This window comes from Antrostomus carolinensis, unplaced genomic scaffold, assembly GCF_000700745.2.
Source record: "Antrostomus carolinensis isolate BGI_N321 unplaced genomic scaffold, ASM70074v2 scaffold15179, whole genome shotgun sequence".
Taxonomy (NCBI): domain Eukaryota; kingdom Metazoa; phylum Chordata; class Aves; order Caprimulgiformes; family Caprimulgidae; genus Antrostomus; species Antrostomus carolinensis.
In genome coordinates, this window is record NW_010340891.1 from 32,126 (window position 1) to 49,004 (window position 16,879).

Below are 16,879 nucleotides of genomic sequence, written 5' to 3' on the forward strand. Positions count from 1 at the left end.
GAGCACACTATGGATTTCCACAGTATCACAGTGATGACAATCTGCATTCAGTTCTCTATTCACTTCCCAATAACTGCTAGAATTGCGTCCAGATGATTTTTGCCATTACTTAACACTAAAGGAAGCTCAGATTATTCTTCCTCATATTCATATTCACCACTTCACCTGCCATTTTAAAATGTTCCACTGCACTGAAAGCCTCGAGAATGTCACCAACTTGAGACTTGCCAACTTAGTCAAGCCTGCCACCTCTTCCCACTCCCCTTTCCAGACTGTTTATGCACCCATTACCCACCATACACTTCACTGAAGTTTCAGTCAATAGCTTTATTACAAAAATCAACTGAAGTTGTACTTTTGTTTCCTGTTCTATTAATTGAGCAAACTTCTTCCCTCCTATTCTCTGACAGCTTAGAGAAACTACAGAGCTTTGCAAGGGACTCCCATCAAAACCTCTTTGAAAGTGACACTTTAATATGTGAATTAAGTTTACTGCCTGCTTGCTAACACCTTTAAAGAGCTCCAGGAGACTCATGAGGCATCACTTCCCCTACAAAGCATGCTGCCTCTGCCACTACCCACCCACTCTGTTCCTCACTACCAAACCTACCAACTTGACATTATAAGATTCAGAGCAAGTGACCTTTCACCAGAAACATCAGAAGAGCAGCAGTACCCAGCATGGGTTTGAAAGGCATTAAAAAGATGGAATCATCACTTTTCTCAGGAAGCAGGTCTATTTCTAACAGCTAAAGTTCAGCAGAAGAAGTCTAAGGAGGCAGAGGGCAAGCAGGAGTTAAGGTGCTCTCTGTTCGTGCCATCTCAAAACAAGTACCAGCTCTGCTGTGCAGACCCCAGATGTCAGAACTAAAAGCTTCAGCAATTTAGTCACAGTCTTATGAGAAACAATTTGGAAGACAGCAGGAAAAAAATAAGTATTTTTACACCTACTTTGACAGAAAAAGACAAAAGACCTGACAACATGATAATCCAAGCAACAAAGGCTCACACTAAGGCCTCCAAAGTTGTATGAAAGTGGAATACAGGAAAACAGCAACAGCTTTGACTGAACAACCTCCTCTTCCAGGTTTTGAAGACCTCACAACTGCAGACACTGCACTTCGTTTGTGTTACCTCATCTCTTACTCTGCTGCACAGTCTGTTGCTACTACTGTGACATCCCACATTGCCCCTGCCTTGAGAACAGAATACTGTAATTTACCTTAACACTTGAAAAGTCAGTTCCATTTTACAAATCAACATTCAATTGTACGAACTGCTCTCCAACCTCCAAAGTTTAGGAAACATACTGTAAATAAACACAATAATAGCTATTCTGTATCTTACCTTGAATTCTTCTTTTGTGTTTGAAATCTGAGTAAGTTCTTCTCGAAGCTGATCTTCCAGAGTTCTTATTTTATCATCTTTGATGTGAATGCTGAGACACAGCAGAACAGTTAAATACACTTCCTCATCCAAGTCTTACAAAAAGCATCAATTCAAAAAGAACATAAAAGACTGATAAACACTGTTTATCAAATCCCAGAGCTATTTACCTTTTCTGCATCCTTTCCAGCTCATGTGCAGCAGCAGCCTAGATAGCAAGAGGATTAACACAGACTTAGGATACATCACATGATTCAATCAACCTTTCATTCCACAATATTAAAAAGCTAGAAAAAGTCATTTGGCCTCTCAGCACGTGACTCAACAGCAAGAGTGAAAGGGGTAAGCTTGTCTTCAAGCGCTTTTAAAACCAATATATACCAGAAATATCAATTACACAAAGTCAAGAAGATCTCCAAGAGATTCATTTGACATCCAGGATTATCTCTAATTAAACACTTCATTTCCATGTCTGTAGTGAACAGATCACACAGCAGTAGCAGAGGGACAGTATTTTGTTTGGTTCTAAAAAGATATCTACGGTGAGGCCAGGCAGTTGTGTGCTTTTCAGGTTTTTAGAGGGATGCTTGTAATCTCTATATGCAGATGTCAGGACTGCACATTCAAGAACAGTTGCAGTCAGCCCTGTGAAGTGCCCTGCACTCTGCAAATCTAAACCAACCAAGCAAATTGCTTCAGTAACTTGGAAATCCAAGTAAAAAAGTTTTCACTGGTGAAGGAAGAGTAAGAAGGAGGTCTCCCATCAGCTATAACAACTCCAGGGAATCACATATCAGCCTGATCCAGTAGCTTCACATCTTTAATATACTTAAGCACAGTTCTCTTAAAGCCAATGGATCTGCATTTACATTTATGACAGAACAGGTAGTAGGAAGAGAATAAAATTAAATATTTAATGAAACAATTATTTTACTTGTTCATTTGTCAGAGCCTGTAACTTCTGTACTTCTGATTTCAGTGACAGGTTCATATTCTGTAAGATCTGAAAGAAAAAGAAATATATTTGCCCTTTGTATAGACACAGTATTTCAGCTAAGTTCACTCTCCAGTGAAAAGTATTTCAGGTTACTTTTTGAAGGGCTATAGAGGTAATAGCAAAGAAAAGCCTCAGGCTTTATCAACAGCTTCCCAGCATCAAGCATTGGCCTTGCCTAGAAGGGCAAAAATCAGCAGACTTGTAGCTGAAAGAGCTGTTTCTAGACCCAAAGGCAGCTGCCATGTGGACTTTGTTTTTTACATGCAGCCAACAAGCCTCTCCCTGTATCAGCTGGCATTTACACATGCTTTTATTATACCTTGAGCTCTTCCTCCTTGCTGGTTAAGTTGGCATGTTCATTGCCTAATGAGTCCTCCATCTGCTTTATCTGTTTGTCCTTTTCAGCAATCCTGCACAAATGAGAAACGATGACTATCAATAGTAAAAGGTCTTGGATGAAAGTGGTACACGAAGCACCAGGCTAAACACAAAATACATGCTGGCCCAGAAGTCCAGCTCCCACTCTAAATCCTGCTGACAGTACACTTTGGGTCCAAAAGCTCTTCCATCTGTTTTAAATGCTGTTTGCCTGCCAAAAAATTTATGAGACATTCTCTAGCTCTGAAACACAACTACCACCACATCTCCCAAAGGGAGAAATCTCCTGGCACAGCCATATAGCCCAAATATTAATAATTCTCATGGTTGTGCATTCCCGCACACTGCACTGATCCCTGCACACAGGCAGTGGGAAATGAGAGGAGAGCACTTTCTGGGTGGCATTTAGAGCCACATACAACAGACTCCAAACCTGAAGCCAGACATGGAAGGGAAATCCCCAGGAAGTGGTTTCCCAGCTCCTCAGTCAATCTCAGGGTGAGAAGTTTTAAGTGTAGACAGTCCCCCCCATATGCACTGCACACACATGGAGAAAAGGTGGCACACATTAAAAGCCAGTAACACCTCCCAAATACCAAAGGAAATTAATGCTCACACTTTATGTAGTTCTTCTGCCAGGACTGAAGCTGAGGTCTGCAGAAAGAAAAAAAACAAAAACAGCTGAAAGTAAAGCAAGTAAAGGAATCACCATCTACAGTGAGCCAGGAACAGCATTTGTAAGATTTGCCTCGTTATTTTAAATTGGCATAGGACGATTCCAACTATTTCCTGGCTAAGGAACACTGAAGGAATACCAGCACGTCCTAATGTCTCTTCCCCTTTGGCCTAAGGCAATGTGAAGGGAAAAAATGAACCATCCTATTTGCCCTTTACCAGATTCAAACAAGCCACAGGGATCATCAGCACTTGTCCCTGAAGGATTAAGTGCTTTACAGGACATTCTGTTGACAAACCACTTGAATTTAAATCAAGAAAAGTCTATACAGTGCATCAGGACTTGTATTAGGAACAAAAAAAAAGGCAGTATAAAATCAGTTATAGGGTATTTTTGCCCCTGCCCCTGGAAAAAGCTTATTTCTATGTGGTCACCCACAACAGGGCAGGAAAGACTCATCACACTGGTTATCAAGGCATTGAAGGACCTCTGCAGACTGTTCCACATCCAGTTTGGTAGTAGCTGTGGCAGAACTTCCATGTTCATTTGTGCTCAGATACATGGTTCTCCCTCTCCAGCCTTACCCTCCCCCAGAACCCTGGATCTCACAGAGCTTGCACCCATGGGACCCTCTGGCAGTTTCTATATTGCTTTATCTGCATCAGAGCATAGAGAACAGCATCAGAGTGGAAAAAATAAAAAGTAAAAATCAAAGGGAACAAATAGTTCCAGTCCCAGAGGGTCTCCTTAATGACCAAAGCAGTTTCAACAACCCTGTTGTCCAAGGAATATCCAGTTCAACGTCGCTTCCCCAAAGTGCTATTTCCACACTCACTGCCCATGGTGGAAAAATGGCCTTGCAGGTTCACGGCCAGTGGGCTACGTGAAGAAAGCACACACCTCCTTCCAACAGCCTTCCTTGTCTAACCCAGAGCTAAAAAGTAAAATTTTCCTAAGGATTTATTTTCAAATCCCTTTTAAAGGGCTGAGATGAGAGGAGTAGGTCATGAAGACGCTTTAAATCCAGTGTGCCTCTTCCTCCACTACTCTCCCCACCCAATGGGTTACAGCGCTTCAAGCAAAGGCTGATGAAGCATTTTCAGTCTGATGTTGAATTTAATCACACTACATCAAATACACCCATGATTAAAAGAACACAGCACCCAACTGCATAGGAAGAGTTTCCACTTGTGCTCACAGCTGTTATGGTCTTTCCAAGGTGATTTCTGTGACCTCACACTACATGGAAACAACTTCAGTGACTCTGAGGCTTTACATAGTGTTTACAACAGAAATCATTCCTCAAAGAAACTAGTCAAACTGAAATTTTAGAGATTAAAAGAATTGAGTAGGTTTGGTGGTTTTTTGGTGGCTTTTTTTTCCTGCACAGAAGTCACTACTGGAATGACCAGACAGATTTATACAGAAGCTACTGTAAGATGCTGTTTTTCAACCTACTGCACAAGGGAAAAAGCATGATCAAGCAGTTCACAGGAAGACTGCAAAGAGACCAGAGAATCACAAGACAGAATCGTACACATGCAAAGCTACAGAAAAACATTCAAAAACATATATTCTACCCTTTAGTTATAAATGAAAGCCACTGCAGGAGGAAATAAGTGGATTTTTCCACCCCAAAAAGAGAGCAGAAGCTTAAGTTTTAAACCAGTTTGAAAAACATTAGAAAGGAGGATGGGAACAAGTCTTTGCTTTCAGCATTACATCTCTCACACCCAGCTACCAAAGAAAGTAAAATCTGGCTTTTAATGAAAGTTCACAAAAGAAAGTCTGAGAACATGCTGTACCTGGGCTGCCATTTGTGAATGAAACTTCTGAAGCTGAGCATTCAAAGCATCATTCTGCTCTATCAGCTCCTTGTAAGAGAGCACAGAAAGAAAAGCAGGCTGAGATCTGCAGCTAGTCAACTTTTGCTAGGATTAGCTCTTAGCCATGATTACGTTAGTAAGAACAGTTTAGCATTTACATGTCAGACACTTTTCAAAGACACTATTTTTCTCCCCACTAAGATCAACCAGTTTGAGCAGAAGCATAAGAACCTGTTCTGTATCAAGAGGAAAAAAAAAAAATATATATATATATTCCCTGCCCCACCATAGGCCATTTTGTTTCCCTGAAGCCCTCAAGAGCTATGTCCACACTGCCTCTCACCACCTGACGCCAGGAAAGGAGGGATCACTCCAGAGAGCTCACACCAACATCAGAGTACATGGCTGCTCTTCCAAGGTGTTCCCCAGACCACAGCATCATTTCACAGCTTGGGAAATTGCCTGGGTCAGCACACTTCCCTGACTTGCTCAGAGTGTTTCTCAGGTCTGAGATAGCCCCAGATCTCCACACAGCACCACACACAAGGTCTCACTTCGTAAGTTGCCAGATGATAGACTGGCACAGTTTTCTCACTCTTTATTCAGTGGGAAAGCTTTTACTAAAACAGCATTTTAATGGTATTACTGTGTTTCCATAGGCACAAAGTGGGAGAGGAAAAAACCCAAACCCTTAAGATACTTGAGCAATATTACCTGCACCTGCATTTGCATAGAGTCCTCTGCAGTAGCTCTCTTTTGCTCAGCCTCCATTAACTGCAACATCCTCTGCTCCAGCTGCTGTTTTGACACCATTGTATCAGTAAGTTTACTGTGCAAACTCTGGATTTCATTGTCTTTGGCCACAAGCTTATTCTGCACATCTGAAGCAGAAATGTCAGGATTTTAATTCAGAAGTAAATATTTAACTTTGGGGGAAATCATTTTCATTGTAAACAGGGAGGCTGATTAGAAGTCTCACTCCAGCAAGCCAAGGTTCATCTCTCTCATCAGTATTCAAACTACCTGGTACCATAACATGCCATTTCCCCAGGGTGCTGAAGCAGTACTGACTTCACCTGAGCTTTATTTAAGCCATTTACTTGATTAATGTCTTTTTTTTAAGAAAAAAAAAATGCCAACAGCCAAATCACTGCAGTAAGAGTTATTTGGGAATTTTGTGACACATGCCTTGTTGTGCTGCTTCGTGTTCTGCTGTTCTTTTCCTGAGATAAGCCTGGATTTCTTCCCATCTTCTCTCTGCTTCCTGCTGCTGGACCTTCACATTGAGGAAAGAGTTGATGAAAAGTCTAACCTTTAATTTATTTTTGAAACATTCAGAGTGCATCTCCCCAGTGCTATTCCCAAAACATATGGCAATGAAGTAAAATTGTTTCTTGTTTCCATTAGGGCACATCAGAGAGACAGAGTGCCCTGTAATCCTCCTCCTAGAGTAGTTTAGCCTATTAATTTGAAAGGCAAATTGTGAAGAGGATTTCATTATAGGCTCTTAACAGGATGGTTTCTGTAATATGAAAGTGTAGCATCTTTGCCCTGCAAGTTCAGAATTAACACTAAAAGCCAGACTACCATGCATCACCTAAATCTGCATCTAGTAATTAAAACATGTCTCAACTCTAGATACCAATTCTTCACCTGCAAGAGCTAACTTCTGGTAAATAAGACTTAATTGCAAATATGAAAAAAGTAATGAGCTTTGGATTGGCATTCTTGCCTGAAAACACTAGATTTCTCTTCTGAAAAAAAGAATTAATACAAAAGACCTTTTCTTCCAAAGAAAAGGAAAGAGGTGCATCCAGAAGCCAGTCCACTTAGATTTTAACTCTTAAAAAAAGTATATTCATTTTAAAAATTAAACATACATTTAAGTAAAAGCATGTCATTTCAAATTTAAAAAATAAAAATCACACAAAGACAATGCCATCTGGATGAATGACTCCAAAATACCAAGTCTTATGGGAACTGTACACACAAAGTAGAGCTTAGAGTCACCAGTTAAGCTTTTTTAAAGATACTTACCTGGAAGGCTAAGTTTCACTTCACAGGGAGGTTTGAAACCACTCAAAATCCAGAGTACTGAATAAAAACATTAAATAAACCCATAGGCTGGCTCAGCCTATCTGAAAATAGATACTTGCACATATAAAGAAGACAGAGAGATCTAGTGGTCAGGGAAACAGCTAAAGCAATTCTCACACACCTCATATCCCACCTGCTTCAGAACTTGACTCAGATAAAGCCTTGAGCACAACTTGACAAGCAGAGAAAACCCAAGTCACCTTTAGCTGAGCAACTGCCTGCTCTGCATTCTTCTTCTGGTGCTCCTCTTGCTGCAGCTTACTGTTCTTTTCTCCCAGCTCATTCACCAGCCTAGCACAGTCCTGGCGCAGTTTGTTCAGTTCAGCCGACTGCCTAAAAAGAAACATTTTCACAGGGGTTTTGTTGTTGTTGTTGTTGTTTTTGTTAGGTTTTTTGTTTTGTTGTGGGGGGGTGGGGGTGGTGGTGTGTTTTGGGGGGTTTTTTGTTTGTTTGTTGTTTTGGGGGTTTTTTTGTTCTTTTGGTTTTGGTTTTTGTTTTGTTTGTTTTTGTTTTGGTTTTTACAAGAGGCACAGGCCATAACAATAGCAACTCAAATATCAAGTCCTATATTTGCAGGCAGAGGGCTGGTTTGGGTTTGGTTTTTTATCATCTGCCCCCCACCCTGCTTCATCCTAGGAAAGGGATGAGGGTCAGGTACTCTTGGCCATCAGCACAGCAGCTACAACCCACTGAGTCAGAAATAAAAGATCAGCAGTAAGCCACAAGCATCACTTCCTTTAAAACATTTGCAAGCTGATAGGCATAACTTGGACAAGGTTACATAAACTAAAGAGGCTCAGCATCAGGAAAGGTCTCACATCAAAATTCACATTCCTTTCCTCTTCCCATAAAGGATTATTAATCTCAGACTTCTCAAGACTATTCCTACTGGACTACTAACTGCACACATCTCTTTGGACTATACACTGCCTCTTGTGCTTGACTTATCTATTAGCTTATGAAGGTACCTGATGCACTCTCTCACTTAGGGAGAGAAAATGCATTTGTATAGCCCAGGGGAAGAATTTTAAAAGCCTTTCCTTTGTGTCTAAGCAAATAAAAAGCATTTTATTTTTATCCTAAATTTGCCTGAATTAAGGCTTTTTTCAAGATAACTGTCTAAGAGACAATGATGCTTCATTTCTACCAACAGGACACCTAAAATCAGGGTACCAGTATCCTTCTTTAAGTGCTCGTTATATCAACGTGCCCCAGCAGGACACACACATCTCTGCTGAGCTGTTCTTGGCAGCTCAGAACCTGTTATCAGAAAGATCCATGCAAAAGCAGCATCTCTGCAAGAACCGCACAGGCAGAAAAGGAAGATACTGAGCCCTTTCCAAGTCCAGACAGTGGTTTTGACATTCTAGTTTCCAACAGTAACAAATATCTGAGAGCACATGAAGTGTCAGGTTTGCTTTCTCCAGGCAGAAGCCCACTAGCAGCAATTCACTCATCTGACTACGCACCTTACTGGGCCACTCAGCTGTTACCACAATAGATACAATCCTCTCTGCCAGCTCAGGGGCAGCTGAAGTCATAAGTCATGAAAGACAAAACCTTGAGATGTCCTTTTGTTTCTCCAAACATTTGCAACACCAGCAGATAAATCCAAGTGCCAATCCAGTGGTATTGTTAACTGCAGGCTCTTGATTTTTTTCCATATTGCAAGACTGATTTATACATTTAAAGCTGTTGTACTCCCAAGAGGTCAGCACCAGCACCTCTCCAAAAGCCCTGGGGGAAAGGGTACATACCCTGCCAAAAAACATCAACTGTGGCTGAGCATTTCTGCACCCTGTTAAAGCCCCAGCACCCACTCTCTAAAAATCTCAGGCTTCAAACTGATAAGAGACAGTAATCTGTTCTGAAAGCCTTGGCTCAACACAATTACAAATAGCTACCTCCACAGCCCAAAATAACTGTGTTTCTGGTTTAACCACAAATTCAGAGACAGCCAAGGAGATGGAAACAAAGAGAGCAGAAGCCAGAACAACTCTTCAGGGAAGGCTTAAAAACATACAGAGCTCCAAGTAGCTGCTAACATACTTGCTCTCCATTTGACTGGTGGAAGTACTGACAGCATCTCTCAGGATACCATTTTCCTGCTTCAGGTGACTTATTTCTGCCTCCATCTGCTCACGGAGTTGCTGGAACTGATGGAGAAAAAAAAAAAAGATTAAACTAAGGAGAAGTAAAAAGTCAATAACTTATAACAGTAGATAAGATATCACCAGAGTTTAAGTCAATAAAACTAAGTGGATTTTATGGCAAGGAGCAGCTTTATACCTCCTTCCTCACATACCCACTCTTCCAATTAAATAGTGCAACTCAGATCCTCTTGCTCAAATAAAAGCACCAGTTTCTTTTTATACCAGTGTACCAAACTGTGCATAAAGGCAACTTTTCATTTTTAAATAGTACACAAGTAGTACTTAGAATACCAACTGCTCAGCTATATAACTTTAGATACTTGTCAACAACTGGATATCAATAAATTACTTTTCCAAAGGGAAATACAGTAACTGCACCATGAATTAACATTAGAAGTTTACAAAGCCTTTAAACAAAGCAGAAAAAGTATAAAATAACTAGAAATGCACAGATTATAGCATGTAAACTGCAAAAGGCTAGTCCTCATCTAATATCCTGAAGTCAAGATTGTGAAATAGATCCTTTACTTAGGCATTAATATGCTTTGATCGAATCTTCAACGTGGTTCCAAACCAAGGCAGAAAGAAGCCCTGATAGTCTAAGGTTGCTTCAGAATAGTGCAAACAAAACCAAAAAACAGGATTCAAAGGAAAAAAAATGGACTCTGTATATGAAGATGACAGCATAGCTGGTCTTACAGCTCAGCAGCCTGCTTTTAAAATCCTCGAGCACATACAGCTATAATACTTTCTTCCTCCACCAGTCCCAGTTTGCAGATATGGCTGATGCCATTTCCAAGACCCAGTTTCATCAAGTGGCTGACTCACCAATGAGGACTTTGGATATAAATGAATCCAAATGAATGTTTGTATAAGAACCAAAGCAGGAGACAGCAGTCCCTGGTAGGGCAGCCACCTCCAGCTCAGCACCAACACACGTAACAAGCTGTTCCTTGGACATTTGTTGGGTTGTTGTTTGGTTTTTTCCCCTGCCTCTTGTTTTTTTTAGGGCCAACACAGATCCTAACAGAATCAGGGGCACAAACCTCATATAACTGAAAGCTTTGACAGTTTTCAGCTTCTCTACAATGCTACAGCACATCAGCAGGGGGTGCAGAACCAGAGCACCGGTTCCTCTGTGCATCCTTTCTCCAGTTTTGCCTGCAACACCAGTGTTTGCAAAAGCCACCCAGTCGTGCCCAGACCTCCTTCACCCCACTCAGCCACCAGTAAACCCTCTTATTATGCAGTTGTCAGTACAGGTTCAAAAGAAGTTGTCTCTGCTCAGGAGAATGTTGTCCCTGCTCCAAAACCACAGAGACACTGCTCTCCGAAGTGATGAGACAGAAGATACAGCGTGGAAGCTGGGAAGTTCACATGCTGGGCTTGGTGCTGTGACATTTACACAAGGATGTCCAATCTAAGCTCAGAACATCACATCAACTCAGTCAATTTGGTGTTAGAGGGGCTTTTTTTCTTAGAAAACATTAAGTCAGACTTTTAAATTTGAGGAAACAAACTCTTCTGAGGTCACTCCACTACAACACAACTTCACAAGAGAGTAACAAGGGTCTTACAGCAAGTGCCTGCCCTTCAAATATTCTCAGCAAAGCACTCTCCCAGGCAATGATGTTTCTTGTATCTCATGTTCTGTTGTCACTCTGTATTATAATTTCAAAAATTAGATTTATCAACTGGTAAATTACCATCAGCACTAGTGGCTGTCTCAAGTTGAGTATTTCAATTAGATTTCACACTAATTGAATAACATTTCAGCAGAATATCACAAAGGAAAAGGATCTAGATCAGAGATCGGCTGCCTCGCTAGCACTGGTCTTTCACAGACTTCAAGTGTCACCTATGAGAACAACTTGTCATTTTTTAAGCCAGGAAAGGGTCACAAAATTTCCTGTCCTCATACAGGTGTGTTACACCCCCAGCTACCAGCTCGCTGCATTCAAAGCTCAGGGTAACTAGTGAAGCCAATTTCTGTGTGAGCAAACAAATGCTACATCTGGTAAAGCAACAATTTCTCAGCACTGACATGCTTGTGCACAAACATCAACTCAAATAGTTCTGGTAAAACATTTACCTTTATCTTCATTTGCTGAGATTCTTGGTAGCTAACGTGTATTTTACTCTGAAAAGTGCCGTGCTCCTTTTCTAGCGCGTTGATGCGCTCTCGCATCTTGGCTGTAAGCAAACCGTTCCTCTCCTTTTCTGCAACCAGCTCCTTGGGTAGGAATGAAAGGAAAGAAGAAAAGAAGTCATCTACTGCTCCTTTCTAAGAGTCTAATAGTCAGTGTTTTCAGATAACTAAAAAAATATAGCAAGTGTGCATCAAACTAAAGTCAGCATCAAATCTTCACTCAAAGAAATTATGGCATTAGATCTGACCAAATTTTCAGCACCTTTATGAGGTTTTAGGATCAGCATAATTTCACATTTATTAAAATTAAAGGTTTGTCAATTTAAACACTGATCTTCCCTTGTCTCAGAACAGCTGGAATCTTATTTCCTATTGAGTCTGGTCAAATTACACAGTCCTAACAATTAAAACCATGGATATCACACAGGGCAGAGCTTAGATTTTCATCCCAAATTTAGCAGAACAGAAGAAAGTAGGTAAAGAACTCTGACAAAACAACAGAGCACTTCAGAGCAAGTAATTGCTTTGTAGCAGGTTGCAATGCCAACAGTTTTGCCAGAGGAGATGGGCTATTAGTACCCAGCAACAGCCAGAGAAGCCCTGAATCCCACCAGCATGATGCCACATTATAGCTTTCAAATGAAAATCTACATTGCTATTTAGATTAATCATTTATTAGCCAGTAATTCAACCCAGACACCTGAGAAATCCATAGAGCTGCTCCTCTGCAATATAAATGCACTTGCTGTAGTAAGCAAAAACATTAAGTGCAGCTTTCAGCAAGCTCCCATCGCAGAATGAGGTATTTGTATCATCTAAGCTTCAGGTGTCTCCAGCTACATAGCATGACACACAGCTCCTTACAGTGCCTGGGAGCCTTGCCACATAATTTAAGTGCTCTAAATTATTAGCCTGAATACCTTCCATCTCTTCAGAGTAGCCTTCTCCACATTTTATTTTAAATGAAAGCTATTCTCTCTTTTAGATCCAACTTACCAGCTTGAGGAGGCTGGTCACCCTGAATCAAGTGAGTGACACAAGTTCCCAAGCCCATGTTCACAGGGGCATTTAGGAACTTGAGTCACATCAAAAGTTCTAAGTTACTCCTGTAAATATAATGTAAACAGCTCGACACAAAGCCTTCTCCAGGTTATATTTGCATCTGCTAAGACACAACAAAAGGGGTACCAGGACATAGCGCAGCTTCCTTCTACCCCTCCACCAATTCCACCATCCATCTGCAGCCCTCACTGACTCAGTTACCCTGTCAAGGCAGTACCAGAGATCCTGGGAAGATTAACTTTCACCTAGCTTGTGTTTTGCCAAATACCTCTGAGGTCAGGCACCTCTTGCTCTCATTTATCCTCTCCAGTTATCACCTTTATCAACACCCCTGCAGGAACATCTCTGCACCTTAAAGTCCCTCTGTAGCCTTTGGCAGTGTTCTCAGAGAAACACATTAATTACAAGATAAGAGCTTTTTGTCAGTCAAGCTGAGCTTTTTCCCTTGTTTATCCTGATCCTTCAGCACTGCAGCAACTTTGCTGTTACTCATTTTCTCCCAGCTTTCGGGAATGTCAATTTATTTCTCCTTCTCCCTTCTCTTCTCCAATCCCGACAGCAAAAACCCCCAATGACCCCTACTTCTCTACAGCTCCCCCCTTGCCTTCACAAGCACCACTTTGCGGATGGTTTTTTTCCCCAACCACATCAGCTTCACCCACACTCCTTCATACATTCCCTCTGCTTTTTCACCAGCAGATACTTCCCCCCTTATCATTCTGCAATCCTGAGACAGAGTTTCTATTTTTCCCTCCCCTAAACACAAGTCCTTTCTCCCCAAGTTACACACTGACCATCCCAAACCTCTTGTTCCCACTCACAAATACACACCTACCTGTGCCCTGCCAGGAGCTCACACAATACCCACTCCCTTCCCTTCTCACCTGCCAAGGCTCCCAGTGCCTGCATCCCCTGGCCACTCTGCTCTCATCTTTATCCACCCAGCTTTCTATGTCCAACTTCTGTGCTTCCAAACTAGCCAGAACATAAGAATCCTTCTCACAAAGTCTCAAATTCACTCTGTATCTACCTATCTGTTCTACTGTAACTGCTTTCCTCTGAAATCTTCATAAAAAAAGAAGTCAAATTTCAAAAACCAGTCTTGACAGTGATGCAACAGCACCCCTGTAAGTCAGAGCTGCGACTCAAAGAGCTAAGCAGGCAGTCTACACTTCCTGTAGCTTCCTTCTTGAAGGAAACAGACAATTGCTGTGCCTAGAAGCACACAAGCATGTGAATGCTAGAATATGTACCAAATTAAAACAGCTATGCAGAAAAGGTGTTTGATATTTGCATCCACAAAACTGTATTATACTCAAAGGAAGTGTTTTTAAAGTAACCTTTTGAGAAGAAAAACAGTCTCAGCTTTAAGAGTCTTAGTAAATGAAGTCTCTGGAAAAACTACTAGAAAATAACTCTGCATAAATACATTAATAGCATTATAAAACCAAACAGTGTCTCAGTAAGCTTTGCCAACACAAAAAAATTCCACCTTTCAACTACTCCTATGCTCAATAAACCAGCATTTGCAGGCTGCTAGTCCTACAAGCCCCTGTTCTTCTCCCACAGCTGAACCTTCTCACACTTACCTGAGTGAGCTGCTTGCACTGTTCCTTTGCAACGGCTGCCTCCTCCTTCATCACAGCAAGCATTTTCTCTTTGTCTTGTAGCTGATGTGCAGCTGCAGCCGATTCAGCCTTGCTAGCCTGCAGCAAAAGTACATAAAAATGATCATACGTGCCAGAAGAACTTGCACAGCACACTAGCAGGCAGCAGAGCAAACTCAAGAGGAAGAAACACCCCCTCCTGCCCACGAATCCTTGGTCTGCGTGGTGTACGTGGCACCACCAGTACCCAATTCTGCTGCTAATGGATGCTGCAGCACCAATTTCATTAGACAAGGAAATGCATTTTCAAACCCACTGAAAACAATTAAGAGAATAAATGGGCTCTTAAGGTGCTTCCACATTGGAAAAGAGATGCTGTGGTGGCACTGGGGAAAACAAAGAAAAACCATTACGAGAAATAGAGGAAAATTATGTGGAGAGGCTGAATCATTCAATAATTGAGGTTGGAAGATACTTCCAACATCACCTGGTCCAAGCCACACTCAAAGCAGGTATAACACAACAAACAATCTCTTGAAATTTCTCACTACAAAGGGAAAGCGGGAACACTGATCTGGTCTCTCCTTCCACTTCACAGGAGAGCTTTCAGTTGATACAACTACGTTTATGTTAGCACACTGAGACACAGAGTTTCAGAGATATTACAGGGAACAGAACTAGATGAACAATCCCCACAGTCCTGGCACTTGTATACTGCTCCTAAAATGAAGGAACTGTGGAAAGGGACAAACCTTCTAAATATTTGTGCTCAGATTCCACTCAATTAAGTCTGATAACTGAAGAAGCAAAGAAGTGTCAGTCCCATAAATGCACTCTGAAATTGTTCAGAAGTTCTCCTTCTGTGGTATTGTGTATGTATGCAGCACCAGTGCCTTGCCTGAGCTACAGATAGGAAAATACTAACATTTCCATCTACAGAAGCCTACATTTTTTGGTTGTATACAAACCCAGGAACCCATTTTGATCCTAGAGGTTTAGCTTTAACACCAAACCTTCCTTTAAAATAATAAAAAAAAAAATACAGCAAGTAAGCTGGCTGCTGTTCCAAATAAAAAAAATACAGAATCACAGAATGGTGGTGGTTGGAAGGGACCTCAGGAGATCATCCAGTCCAAGCCCCCTGCCAGAGCAGGGTCCCCACACCAGGGTGCACAGGAAAGTGTCCAGGTGGGTTTGAACATCTCCAGAGATGGAGACTCCACACTCTCTCTGGGCAGCCTGTCCCAGGGCTCCAGCACCCTCACAGGAAAGAAGTTTTTCCTTCAGTTTGTCTGGAAATGTATTGCTATTGGGTTTTCAGTTAAGCACTGAAACAGCGGCCCAGAAAGAATGTGAAGTCTCTCTCCTTGTAGGTTTTCAAGACCCAGGTGGACAAATCCCTAAGAAACATGGTCTGAATTCAATGCTGACCTTGTTTTGAGCAGGCAGGTGGACTGCACGACTTCCTGACATCCCTTCCAACCCAAATTATGTGATATGCTACTATACTGCATTAACTGAGTTGACACATAGCCAGTTGTGCATTTCTGTTCTGGTACCATATCTGCAGAAGGATATGGAATTGCAAGATTTCAAGTGTGACAAAGAGGATGTTACAAGCACAAAATGACAATTATAATGAGTCATGGGAAGGAGGAATAGATATTTAAGATATTGGTAGTCACTGCTCCCTTCTGTCTCAATACAAACATTCAAAAATAAAAAATTAACAACTGCCAAGCACTGGCACAGGTTGCCCAGAGAGGCTGTACAGTCTCAGTCCCTGAAGGTTTCAAGCCAGACTGGATAAAGCCCAGAGCAGCCTGGGCTGACCTCAGAGCTGGCTTTGCTTTGAGCAGGAGGTTGGACTACAAACCCCCTGAGGATCCATCCAAATCTGAATTACTCTATAAAAGATATCAGTCATCAGCCTAGAACGTAGTGACTTTTAAGATTAAGAGCATTGCAAAACACAAATTAGCTGGTTGACTTCACAGCCACAGCAGCTTTTTCCTCATTTCTACCATAGTTCATCCTCCTTTACACATTTGTGAAAGATCACAGGCTGAAAGAGTTGGAGCCTGGAAAAGAGAAGGCTCCAGGGAGATCTTATAGTGGCCTCCCAGTACCTGAAGGGGCTTCAGGAAGGATGGGGAGGGACTTTTCATAAGGGCAGGGAGTGAGAGAACAAGGGGTGATGGCTTGAAACTGAAAGAGGGGAGGTTTAGATTAGATATTAGGAAGAAATTCTTCACTGTGAGGGTGGTCAGACAGTGTCCCAGGTTGGCCAGAGAAGCTGTGGCTGCTCCTCCCTGGAAGTGTTGAAGGCCAGGTTGGATGAGGCTTTGAGCAACCTGGTCTAGTGGAAGGTGTCCCTGCTGCTGGCAGGGGGGTTGGAACTGGATGAGCTTTAAGGTCCCTTCCAACCCAAACCATTCTGTGATTCTATGATCACTCCCAAAAGTCACCAGACAGCCTTCCCCCATGCCAACACACACGCGTCAGCAGCCCTACGTCACATACCTTATTGTCCATGGTTATGGCTGGC

General features: G+C 41.8%; 1 protein-coding gene across 1 annotated transcript in view; it reads right to left on the reverse strand.

The window, feature by feature from the left end:
* KTN1 (kinectin 1) overlaps positions 1 to 16,879 on the reverse strand; it is a gene marked incomplete at its 3' end in the record, with an annotated part of 55,906 nt that overhangs the window by 31,110 nt on the left and 7,917 nt on the right. The window contains exons 5-16 of the mRNA XM_010176320.1: positions 14,314 to 14,430; positions 11,606 to 11,746; positions 9,410 to 9,516; positions 7,561 to 7,693; positions 6,452 to 6,539; positions 5,978 to 6,144; positions 5,243 to 5,311; positions 3,378 to 3,415; positions 2,703 to 2,793; positions 2,321 to 2,389; positions 1,557 to 1,594; positions 1,348 to 1,438 (exon numbers count right to left, since the gene is read on the reverse strand). Coding sequence (XP_010174622.1) covers positions 1,348 to 1,438; positions 1,557 to 1,594; positions 2,321 to 2,389; positions 2,703 to 2,793; positions 3,378 to 3,415; positions 5,243 to 5,311; positions 5,978 to 6,144; positions 6,452 to 6,539; positions 7,561 to 7,693; positions 9,410 to 9,516; positions 11,606 to 11,746; positions 14,314 to 14,430 — 1,149 coding nt within the window. The remainder of the gene's footprint in view (positions 1 to 1,347; positions 1,439 to 1,556; positions 1,595 to 2,320; positions 2,390 to 2,702; positions 2,794 to 3,377; positions 3,416 to 5,242; positions 5,312 to 5,977; positions 6,145 to 6,451; positions 6,540 to 7,560; positions 7,694 to 9,409; positions 9,517 to 11,605; positions 11,747 to 14,313; positions 14,431 to 16,879) is intronic.